The sequence below is a fragment of the Pelodiscus sinensis genome, chromosome 2, assembly GCF_052426305.1.
Source record: "Pelodiscus sinensis isolate ZL-2025 chromosome 2, ASM5242630v1, whole genome shotgun sequence".
Lineage (NCBI taxonomy): Eukaryota > Metazoa > Chordata > Testudines > Trionychidae > Pelodiscus > Pelodiscus sinensis.
In genome coordinates, this window is record NC_143053.1 from 47,116,948 (window position 1) to 47,129,552 (window position 12,605).

At 47.7% G+C, this 12,605-nt stretch overlaps 1 protein-coding gene across 1 annotated transcript in view; it reads right to left on the minus strand.

The window, feature by feature from the left end:
• The window catches only part of CNBD1 (cyclic nucleotide binding domain containing 1), a 309,767-nt gene extending 298,303 nt beyond the window's left edge, over window positions 1-11,464 (minus strand). Inside the window, exon 1 of the mRNA XM_075919791.2 lies at window positions 11,354-11,464. Within this exon, the coding sequence (XP_075775906.2) occupies window positions 11,354-11,405 (52 nt within the window). The 5' untranslated portion in view covers window positions 11,406-11,464. The remainder of the gene's footprint in view (window positions 1-11,353) is intronic.
• Between the last annotated feature and the right edge of the window lie 1,141 nt (window positions 11,465-12,605).

Here is a 12,605-nt window from a genome sequence, read left to right on the forward strand (position 1 = left end):
TTAGATAAATTCATGGAGGCTGGGTCCATGGAGTGGTATTAGCCAGGGGGTAGAAATGGTGTCCCTGGCCTCTGTTTGGCCGTGTCCAGACTCAGGGGTTTTTTCGGGAAAAGTAGCCTTTTCCCGAAAAAACTTCCCCTGCGTCCAGACTCAAGCTGCGTTCTTTCGAAATTATTTCGAAAGAACGCGGCTTTTCTTTCGATGGCGGTAAACCTCAATTTACGAGGAAGAACGCCTTCTTTCGAAAGTTCCTCTTTCGAAAGAAGGCGTTCTTCAATGTAAAGAGGCCGTCTTCGAAAGAGAGCATCCAGACTAGCTGGGTGCTCTCTTTCGAAAAAGCGGATTTCTCTTTCGAAAGATCCGCCTGCAGTCTAGACATAGCCTTTGTGGAAGGCTGGAGATGGATGGCACGAGACAAATGGCTTGGTCATTGTTTCAGTCCATCCCCTCCAGGGTCCCTAGGGTTGGCCGCTGTCAGCAGACAGGCTACTGGGCTAAATGGACCTTTGATCTGACCCAGTACGGCCATTGTAAGCTCAGGGTCGGGGGTTTCACTGGACCATCCTGATTTTCATTCAAACCTGATCCTGGGTGGCCAGGCTGGCAGCTATCCTGCCCTAGACAGCCACTTTCCTGTGCCTAGTGCGGAGGTCGTGGACGAGGTCCACAATGTCCGCACTAGACCAGGTGGGCACCTGCCTCTTGCGGCCCCGGGCAGGCTCCTGGGAGCCGCCAGCCTGGTCCTGGGAAGAGGCGGAGGGCTGGGTGGCAGCAGGTGGCTGACTCGTGATGTGCCAGGTGCAGGGTCTGCTAGCTGGGTGCTGGCAGGCTTGCACCTGGCATGGGCACCATAGCCAGCCCATGCCCCTTTAAGGGCTCTGGGGCTGGGAGTGGGGCAGAAGAGTTTCCCTGGTGGTGCCCAGAGTGGCCACCAGGGAAAGCTGGGGAGGGCTAACCTCCCACTAGTTCGAATTAAGTGGCTACACAGCCCTTAATCTGAAGTGCTTAATTCGAACTAGGCGTTAGTCCTCGTGGAATGAGGTTTACCTAGTTTGAATTAAGCGCTCCGCTAGTTCGAATTAAGTTCGAACTAGCGGTTTGCTAGTGTAGCGCCTATCAAAGTTAATTCGAACTAACGTCTGTTACTCATGAGGAGTAACGGTAGTTCGAACTAGGAAGCCTAGTTCGAACTACCTAGTTCGTGCCGCGTGTAGCCGCGCGGCACGGGGTTCGAACGAGCGGGGATTTAAAAATGGCGGCGCCCCGCTTATGCAAATGAAGCCCGGGAAATTCAAATCCTGGGCTTCATTTGCAATTGCGGTATGCCTACATTACCCTCCTATTTCGAAATAGGAGGGTAGTGTAGACATACCCTGAGGATGGAACACCCACCTGCGGCCCGTCATCCCCCTGGAGAAGAGAGTCTCCATCACCGTATGGAAGCTCACCACCCCAGACAGCTACTGGTTGGTGGGCAACCAGTTCGACATGGGGAAGTCCACTGTCGGGGCCCTCCTCATGGAGGAAAGGCACTCTCAAGCTGCTGTCCCAGCAGGGGGGGTGGAGTCCTGGAAAGGGTGACCCTAGTGAAAGTGGGGTGCGGGTCTGGGGGTGGGCTGAAGGTGCGGGGAAGTCCCGTCCCCCAGGGATTCTTCAGTCCCACCCTCACACAGTCCTGCCAGGGGGCGGCGTCATAAGGGATGGCTTTTGGTGAGGTTCAGGTGTTTGAAAGGGGGAGAGGGGACAGGCACCTCCCAAGGGCTCAGGCACGCCCTTTGATTCTCTGTTTTGTGTATTTCTTTGTCTCCTTCTGCAGGTTGTGATGGCCATCAATTTCTTCCTACTACACAGAGTCATCTGCCTGGGAGACCTGGATCCAGTCATCACAGAATTTGCTGCCCTGGGGTTTCCCCAACTGTGAGGGAACAACTGATGGAACCAACATCCTGATCCAAACACCACATCAGCAAGCCACTCAATACATCAACAGGAAGAGCTATTTCTTGATGGTGCTGCAGGCACTGATCAACTACCATCGACAGTTTATGGACATTTCCGTTGGGTGGTTGGGCAGAGCACATGATGTCCGCATTTTCAAAAAGGCCAGCCTCTATGAGAAGCTGGAGGCTAGCACATTCTTCCCTCAGTGTGACTTTCGTGTGGGGGATGTGGAGATGCCACTGTGATTCATCGGGGATGTAGCCTACCCACTAATGCCTTGGCTCATGAAGCCCTACATGGGCCACCTTGACCCCAGCAGGGACCAATTCAATGCCCACCTCAGCTAGGTCTGAATCCAAGTCAAGTGTACCTTCAGGCACCTAAAGGTGCGGTTCAGGTGCCTCCTGACCCACTTTGTGGTGGGGGAGCACAACATCCCTGAGGTAATCTCAGCCTGTTGTGTTCTCCACAACATTGTGGAGAGGAAGGAGGAGGCCTTCCTACCAAGATGGGGGGCAGAGGCTGGCTGGGAGAGAAGGGCCTTCAAGCAGCCACAGACAGTTGCCATCTTCCAGGCTTATCAGTTGTGGGTGCGCATCCAGGAGGCCCTGAAGGAGAGTTTCTCTCAAGGATCCAGTAACTCACACTAGGGCCTCCCCACTAGGGGCCTGTGCCTTGCCCTCTTTTCGCTTTCCCAGCACAACCCCTCCCACCCCCCTTCCCTGTACTCTCAATAAACACACCTGTTTTGAGAGTACACATCCACATACGCATAGCAAGAGGTTTACTGCCATCGGAAAAATCCCTCCGTTCTTTTGACGTTCTGTCGAAAGAACGCAATAGGGCTGTGTCTACACTGGACCACTTATTCCAGAAAATCAGCCGCTTTTCCGGAATAAGCTGCGAGCTGTCTACACTGGCCCTTGAATTTCCGGAAAAGCAACAACGCTCTACTGTACAAAATCAGCCGCTATTCCGGAAAAACTATTCTGCTCCCGCTCGGGCATAAGTCCTTATTCCGGAACACTGTTCCGGAAAAGGGCCAGTGTAGACAGCCCTGTAGTTTTTTCCAGAAAAAAGCCCCAATCGCGAAAATGGCGATCGGGGATCTTTTCCGGAAAAGCGCGTCTACATTGGCCACAGACGCTTTTCCGGAAAAAGGGCTTTTCCAGAAAAGCAGCCTGCCAATGTAGACGCTCCTTTTTAATGTATTCCTTTTTAAGCAGTTCCGGAAATTCATGCCAGTGTAGACACAGCCTAGCAGTGTGGATGCAAGTATTATTTTTCTGGGAAATTGGCTATTTTTCTGGAAAAACACTGCAGTGTAGACACACCCTAAGTTATTCCTCCTGGGGCTCTAAATTGAGGTAGCACGTCTACATTAGGGAAGCCTGCCTCAGACTAATTTTGAGGCTTCCCTGCAGTGTAGATGTGCTATTTTGAAGTAAACTATTTTGGAATAACTATTCCAGAATAGCTTATTCCAAAATAACTGTACAGTGTAGACCTAGCCTTCCACTGATGAGACCACGTGACACTAAACTTCTTAGTACCTTATTTTTCCACAAGCTATGTGGAGGGCTTTGTTTAAAACAACGGGTTTCCTCCACATGGCAAAAACTATAAAAGCATCTCCATGTTGCATCTTTCCTGCTCAGACCTATGGACAGTGAACTTACACTAATGGGCGGATTTTAACAGAGGGTACATCTATACTACTGAGAATGATCAAAGCTGCCACTGTCAATCTTCCAGGTTTGAATTAGCAGTCTAGTTAAGACACCTAATTCGGTGTGAGAGGGACACTCTGGTCAATACCAATAATCCTGCTTTCACAAGGAGTAAAGGAAGTCGAAGGAAAGAGTGTTCTTTCAACTTCCTAAAGTATAGACAGTGCCAAAAGCTGAGTTAAGCTACTTTGACTTCTGCTACTCAAGTAACAAAGCTGAAGTTGCGTATCTTAATTCCTCTTTGCCCTGCAGTGTAGCCCTACTCCAAGGGGCAAGGACTTCCCAATTAATAGGAAGAAACCAGAGACTTACAACCTAGTAATTTCTTCCATTATTACTATAAGCTAGAGCCAAGAATTTTGCAATTATTTCATGTCTTCAATTGCTTTAGCCACTTTTAACTCTCATAGGGTATGTCTACACTACAATGTTAGTTCGAACTAACAGACGTTAGTTCGAACTAACATTCATAGCCGCTATACTAGCGCTCCGCTAGTTCGAATTTGAATCCAACTAGCGGAGCGCTTAGTTCGAACTAGGAAAACCTCATTTTACGAGGATTAAGCCTAGTTCGAACTTACTAGTTCGAATTAAGGGGTGTGTAGCCCCTTAATTCGAACTAGTGGGAGGCTAGCCCTCCCCAGGTTTCCCTGGTGGCCACTCTGGCCAACACCAGGGAAACTCTATGCCCCCCTCCCGGCCCCGGAGCCCTTAAAGGGGCACGGGCTGGCTACGGTGTCCGTGCCAGGTGCAAGCCTGCCAGCACCCAGCCAGAAGACCCTGCACCTGGCACGGCACAGAGCCACCCACCCGATGTCCCCCAGCCCACCCCCTCTTCCCTGGACCAGGCTGGCGGCTCCCGGGAGCTTGCCCTGGACCGCAAGAGGCGGGCACCCGCCTGAGCTAGTGCAGACATCGTGGACCTTGTCCACGATCTCCGCATTAGGCACAAGAAAGTGGCCGTCTAGGGCAGGAGAGCTGCCAGCCTGGCCACCCAGGAGCAGGTGTGCATGAAAATCAAAGGGGTCCACTGAGACCCCCGACCCTGAGCCCTGAGCTTACAATGGCCGTCCTGGGTCAGACCAAAGGTCCATCTAGCCCAGTAGCCTGTCTGCCGACAGCGGCCAACCCTAGGGACCCTGGAGGGGATGGACCGAAGACAGTGACCAAGCCATTTGTCTCGTGCCATCCCTCTCCAGCCTTCCACAAACCTTGGGCAGGGACACCACTCCTACCCCCTGGCTAAGACTACTCTATGGACCCAACCTCCATGACTTGATCTCACTTCCCTTTAAACTCTGTTCCAGTTCTAGCCTTCACAGCCTCCTGCAGCAAGGAGTTCCACAGGTTAACTCTTTGCTTTGTCAAGAAGAACAACTTTCTCTTACTAGTTTCAAGCCTGCTACCCATTCCTTTCCTTTGGTGTCCTCTAGTCCTTCTTTAGGGGAACTCATGAAGAACTTTTCTGTGTGCACCCTCTCCACCCAACCCCTGCTTTTAGAGACCTCTATCCTGTCCCCGCTCCATCTCCTCTTTTCTAAGCTGAACAGTCCCAGTCTCTGTAACTCTCTTCATCTGGGACCTGTTCCCAACCCCTGATCATGTTAGTTGCCCTCCCCTCTTCCAGCCTTTGTCTTCCCCTCTCCCACCTCCTTTTCCCAGTCTCCCCCAGTTTTGTTCAATAAAGACAGAGTCAATGTTGGAAGAAACGTTATCTTTATTTTGTACATCAATAAGAAGGGGGGCTAGGGAAGGGTAAGTGGAAGGAGGTGAGGGAGGAATGGGGTACGAGCCCCCGATGGGGAGGACTGGGCTGGCTCTGCGGGCTTCTGGGGGTGGAAGCTCTCCTGCAGCCCCCCAATTGCCCCCTCTCCCCAGATGGCAGCCTGCGGCAAGTGCAGCCGGGCTGATGGCCGAGTGCTGTGATGTGCCCAGTGTGGGTACTCCGGGCAATCCAAGCCAGGACTGCTTTGCAAGCGGGGCACCCCTGAGAACTGTCTGTCCGGGGTGGGGGTCGGGACCCTTTAAGCGCAGCCCTCGGCTAGCCTGAGACAGCATCTCCACGCTCTAAGTCCTCCTCTGATGCCCTGCCGGCACTGCTTCCGGCCATCCTTAATCCCGCTTCAGGGTCCACTTAATGTGGACTTGCTAGTTCGAATTAGCAAAACGCTAATTCGAACTAGTTTTTAGTTCTAGACGCGTTAGTTCGAATTAGCTTAGTTCGAATTAACTAATTCGAACTAAGTTAGTTCGAATTAACGTTGTAGTGTAGACGTACCCATATTTCTTTCTTTTTAAAAATGAACCTTTAGATATTAAGTACTAAAGGATTCACAACGGTGTGATTATTGGGTACGATCTGAGTAATGTATTGACCTGAGTAGATGGCTGGACCCTTAGGATCAGAAGAACCCTTTGGTTGATAAAATTGGTTTTAAATAACCACTCATCATTAAGTCTAGTGTTTTTGGTGATGATACAAGGGTTGGAATATCTAAGGAAACTGCTTTTCTAACTTCTTGTTGGCTCGTGCAATAAAACAGAAGTTTACTTTTGTTGCTGGCTGGGTTGCCAGTTTTGAGGTGTGACTGTGCTATTTCGCAGCAGTTTGTCTAGAATTTGGTATTCTCCACTGTGATCCACTAGGGCATGGTGACAGCCTGACAGGAAACTTGGTTTAGCAGGCTTTTTTGCTGTTCTCAGACTGCTCTTCCAGTTCTACGGGCAGGACAAATTTTCATGGACTACTGAACCCAAGACAGAAGACTGTCAGCAAGAGGCTTTAAGAAAAGTGTGATTGTTATTTCCCAGTCCTAGCTGTTAGTTCTGAACTGCCAAAGGCCCTTTTAACCAGTAATGGCAGAACTGCACACAACTTGTTAGATTTTCACCTCAGAAAGTGTTGGAAAAAATGCTGATCTCAATGTTTCTAAACAGTGGTGCCTACCTCCCAAAATTACAGCACGGCCATTAGACACCCCTCACATTAATGGCACTTGTATTTCACATTTCCAGATGATGAAAAGTTTGACTTGGTGTACAGTAAATTCTTGGTGGGAGGAGAGAGCTGTCTACAAATTAATCAGCAATGACAGATGCCGCCATCTAATTATAGAACTGAGATGTGCAAAGAACTATAATGAAAACTGATTACTATCCACATAATTTCTACAATTTTAATTTTAATAAATGCTTGAAATGACTGATTACACAATTAAGTCACATTTTGCCTACACCACCCCTAGTTATAAAGTCCTTTGGCAATACACTCATACTTTATACTTTAGTCCTATTCATTCACTTTATTCTATACAACTAATTTTAGATTGAATTTTCTGGAATGAGAATCTCATACTCATGTATTATTTAAATAAATAATCTGTCAAATTCAGAGCTACCTGGCATTACTTTTAATACTCAAAGCATACAGGTAAAAAGAAAAACATATCATCCTCATCCCTTTTTGAATACAAACATACACCACAAATAAAAAGTCTAAGCCAAACCCTCATCTTGAACTTAGCTCTCTTCAAAAACCTGAGAAAACATGTAAGTAGTCAGGTAGCCACCCACTTGACACTCACAAATATAAACTTAATGTACACATTGATTTTCTGTGTGCATAGTCCAAGCATACACAAATACAGCAATGCAACTGCATGTCCCTCAGCTTTACAACTCTGGCCCATAATGCTTTACCTTTTGACAAAATGTTTAGTTTACCAAAAAGGGCTTTGCACATGGATGGACATAAGTATTTTTTAAAAAAGACTGCAAGTCCTTACGTGTTATAATCAACTTGTAATGATCCATTCAAAATGCCCTATTCTGTGAACAGAATAACATTATCCAGTGTTCTGGGACATTATGATAGAAGACCGTATGCTGCTGGGACCAGGGTGAGAAAAAAGATGTAAAATATTTCAAGAAAAGTTTTTGAAAACATGAAAGTCTAAATTGGCACAGATGCTTAACTGCCTTGAGTGTCCCTGGGCATGCAGCATGTGCCTACTGAAGCAGTGCTAGTATAGCCTTTGGATGTATGCTACACATTCAACTGCCCTGACTCATTACTGAAAATAATTAGGCCAAGCTAAATGACATAGGATGAATGCCAGAAATATGTGTCACTCAAGGTGCAAATGTCATAAGCCCTTCAATTGCAGACAGGGGGTCCAAAATGACTTCCTTTTAAAGGCTAAGGACATTCATATTAATAAAGCATGATTCTAAGTTTTAAACAGGATAAGTTAAAACAGAAGTGTTTTTCTACTTCTCAGAATAAATATTTCCTGTTTCTATGTCCAATCAACTGTCCTTCATTACTTCATCATTTTAATTCCAGGAAATTAGTTTTATTTTTTCATCCTTCTTTACAAGTCTATATGGGTATGTCTACACTACAAAGTTAGTTCGAACTAACTTAGTTCGAATTAGTTAATTCGAACTAAGCTAGTTCGAACTAACGCATCTAGAACTAAAAACTAGTTCGAACTAGCGTTTTGCTAGTTCGAACTAGTAAGTCCACATTGAGTGGACTCTGAACAGGGCTTAAGGATGGCCGGAAGCAGTGCCGGCAGGGCATAAAAGGAGGACTTAGAGCATGGAGATGCTGTCTCAGGCTAGCCGAGGGCTGCGCTTAAAGGGTCCCGACCCCCACCCCGGACACACAGTTCTAAGGGGTGCCCCGCTTGCAAAGAAGTTCTGGCTTGGAGTGCCCTGAGTGCCCACACTGGGCACATCACACCACTCGGCCATCAGCCCGGCTGCACTTGCCGCAGGCTGCCATCTGGGGAGAGGGAGTAATTGGGGGGCTGCAGGAGAGCTTCCACCCACAGAAGCCCGCAGAGCCAGCCCAGTCCTCCCCATCGGGGGCTCGTACCCCATTCCTCCCTCACCTCCTTCCACTTACCCTTCCCTAGCCCCCCTTCTTATTGATGTACAAAATAAAGATAACGTTTCTTCCAACATTGACTCTGTCTTTATTGAAAAAAACTGGGGGAGACTGGGAAAAGGAGGTGGGAGAGGGGAAGAGAAAGGCTGGAAGAGGGGAGGGCAACTAACATGATCAGGGGTTGGGAACAGGTCCCAGATGAAGAAAGGCTACAGAGACTGGGACTGTTCAGCTTAGAAAAGAGGAGACGGAGGGGGGACAGGATAGAGGTCTCTAAAAGCAGGGGTTGGGTGGAGAGGGTGCATTCAGAAAGTTCTTCCTGAGTTCCCATCAAGAAGGACTAGAGGACACCAAAGGAAAGGAATGGGTAGCAGGCTTGAAACTAGTAAGAGAAAGTTGTTCTTGACAAAGCAAATAGTTAACCTGTGGAACTCCTTGCTGCAGGAGGCTGAGAAGGCTAGAACTAGAACAGAGTTTAAAGGGAAGTGAGATAAAGTGATGGAGGTTGGGTCAATGGAGTCCTATTAGCCAGAGGGTAGGAGTGGTGTCCCTGCCCAAAGTTTGTGGAAGGCTGGAGAGGGATGGCACGAGACAAATGGCTTGGTCATTGTCTTCGGCAGACAGGCTACTGGGCTAGATGGACCTTTGGTCTGACCCAGTACGGCCATTGTAAGCTCAGGGCTCAGTGTCGGGGGTCTCAGTGGACCCCCTTGATTTTCATGCACACCTGGTCCTGGGTGGCCAGGCTGGCAGCTCTCCTGCCCTAGACGGCCACTTTTCTGTGCCTAGTGCGGAGATCGTGGACAAGGTCCACGATGTCCGCACTAGCCCAGGAAGGTGCCCGCCTCTTGCGGTCCAGGGCAAGCTCCCGGGAGCCGCCAGCCTGGTCCCGGCAAGAGGGGGTGGGCTGGGGGGCATCGGGTGGGTGGCTCTGTGCCGTGCCAGGTGCAGGGTCTGCTAGCTGGGTGCTGGCAGGCTTGCACCTGGCACGGGCACCGTAGCCAGCCCGTGCCCCTTTAAGGGGTCCGGGGCTGGGAGGGGGGCATAGAGTTTCCCTGGTGTTGGCCAGAGTGGCCACCAGGGAAACCTGGGGAGGGCTAGCCTCCCACTAGTTCGAACTAAAGGGCTACACAGCCCTTAGTTCGAACTAGCTAGTTCGAACTAGGCGTTAGTCCTCGTAAAATGAGGTTTACCTAGTTCGAACTAAGCGCTCCGCTAGTTCGATTCAAATTCGAACTAGCGGAGCGCTAGTGTAGCACCTATTAAAGTTAGTTCGAACTAACGTCCGTTAGTTCGAACTAACTTTGTAGTGTAGACATACCCTATGACAGATGGAAAACTATCAGTTTTGAAGCACACATTCTTCATTGTTCAGGGATTTTCATGGGGCTTCCAAATAAGAGTGGGTCTGACCACTGTTCAGCTGAAGTTTACTGCTCTTTTTCTGAGTTTATTGAGACAATCATTTCATAGAAGACAAAAGTATTAGTTGAAATCTTCCTAGGGTGAAATGTTGACCTCACTGAAGTCAACAGGAGTTTTGCTACTAACCTCAGTAGTGTTTGTACAACCCAGTTAGATCCTCATCCTGAGAAATGCAGAACCCCTTTTGAGCACCCAGTGGAAGTCAGTAGAAGTGGAGGTGTTCTGCAGCTACTCCTCACCTATCCAGATAAGATGCTGAGCAAACAGAGCTATTTTCCAACAGAAGTTAAGTACAATATGAATTCAAACAAATTTCAGGAGTGAGTAAAAAACACATAACCTCCACTCATTCTCTTCTCCTGCTTTTCATCAGTTCTCTGGCCTAAAAAGACTGGAGAGGTTACAGAAAAGCCTTTTGCCTCACTTTCATATATCATAATTTGTGCACCATAATCCTAGGCCATTCCAATGGTCAATTGTGTCTTAAACTGTCATAGTGACTCCACAAATGTCATTTGTGTACACATTTTGGGGGCAGGAGCTCTAGAATTGATATCTGGCTGATAAATACTTGAAAGCATTTAAACCTCACTGATTTCTTAATCTTTTTTTAAATTGTGTAAACTCTCAACATCACCTGGCCTACAAACAGCAACAGTTTCAAAGAAGCAGAACACACCCATGGCTGGCTTACCAGAAATGCCTTGCTCTGCTCCCACTGAAGGTAATGGGAAAAAATCCTATTTGGGTGATTCAATGGAAGCAGAGTTAGGTTAATGCCAAGCACTTTTGAAAATCTCAATCTTCATGTACATTTTTCATTTAGAAGAAATAAAATATTATCCCATAACCCTAGGAAAGATCCTCCATACAAAGAAATAACAAAAAGGAGAAGTTTTGTTCATCTGTCTAGTGCCCTGCACCAGAAAAAGAATTGAAAAAAATAGCAGCTTGATAAATAAAATATCCCACTCTTTGCATTCCTAGAAACAGGTGTCATAAAGTTGAAAAGCTACCTTCACCATTTCATTTTAATCCTATAATCTTTGGAGTTTCAGTAATACTTTATAGTCTCTATGCCACATATTATTGCGTTTTGGTGGGGTGGGGGAGGAGTTAATCACATTCATGATAAATATCTCACATGATAATATTTATACTTTAAGAAAGTGTATGACTGAATGCTGGAAACAAATAAATACACACATTCATATGTAAACATTTTAGCATGAGAACTAGCTTCTTGGATTTGTAAAAAAAAAATCCAATTAAACCCACGACTGGTCCCATTACAGCAGGGATTTACCAATACTCCTAGAGCAATTAGGTTTATTCAGCAGCACAAAAAGAATTACACACTCACAAGTTTGTGCTTTGCTGGGAATTGAAGAAGCAGCAACAAGAGGCAGCAACATGGTGTCTTCTGAGGAAGCCTCCCTGGAATCCCAGCTGCTTCTGCTCTGCCTTCGGCCCCTCCTTCACATGAGGTCACAGAGAAAAGGGCAGCATGATTCTCCCAGGTCATAAAGGCACATGCTATCTTGTCAACTTTCAAGCCAACAGCCTATGATTATTCAGAATGTCACTCCTGTAGTGGCTGGCAGGCCTACTGATGGGGGAGAGGGCAAAGTGGGCAACTGCCCTGGAATTTAAAAGGGCCTGGGGCTCCTAGATGTCACTTCTGTGGCCACAGCCCTATGTCCTTTGGAGCCCCATCCCCTTTAAATCTCCACCACAGCCCCAGGACATGCTGAAGGGCTGGCTGGGGGAGGTTAGCTCCTAACTCCACTCCTTCCATTCAAGGATAGCATCAGGGTATGTCTACACAGCAGTGTTATTTCGGAATAACATAATCCACGTCTACACAATAAGCAGTTATTTCAACATAACGTCAAGATGGAGGACTTGTTACTTGGACTCCTGTAACCCTCATTTTACTAGGACTAAGGGTATGTCTACACTACCCCCCTAGTTCGAACTAGGGGGGTAATGTATGCATACCGAACTTGCTAATGAAGCCCGGGATTTGAATTTCCCGGGGTTCATTAGCATAAAGCCGGCTCCGCCATTTTTAAAAGCCGGCTTGTTCGAACCCCGTGCCGCGCGGCTACACGCGGCACGGGCTAGATAGTTCGAACTATGTAGCCATTCCGATCTATCTGTACGCCTCATTCCACAAGGCGTACAGATAGTTCGGAATAACTACATAGTTCGAACTATCTAGCCCGTGCCGCGTGTAGCCGCGCGGCACGGGGTTCGAACAAGCCGGCTTTTAAAAATGGCGGAGCCGGCTTTATGCTAATGAAGCCCGGGAAATTCAAATCCCGGGCTTCATTAGCAAGTTCGGTATGCATACATTACCCCCCTAGTTCGAACTAGGGGGGTAGTGTAGACATACCCTATGAGAAGTCAGAGGAAGAGTGCTCTGTGTAGTACGCTGTGTAGACAGCGCCGGAAGACAAAATAAGCTATTTTGACTTAAACTACGCAATTGACATAGCTCAAGTTGCATAGCTTATCTCCGCTTTAGCCCTGCTGTATAGACATGCCATCGGTGTTGGATATGGGGGGGGTCTACACTAGACCCACTAAATCAAATGCTAGAAGATCAACCT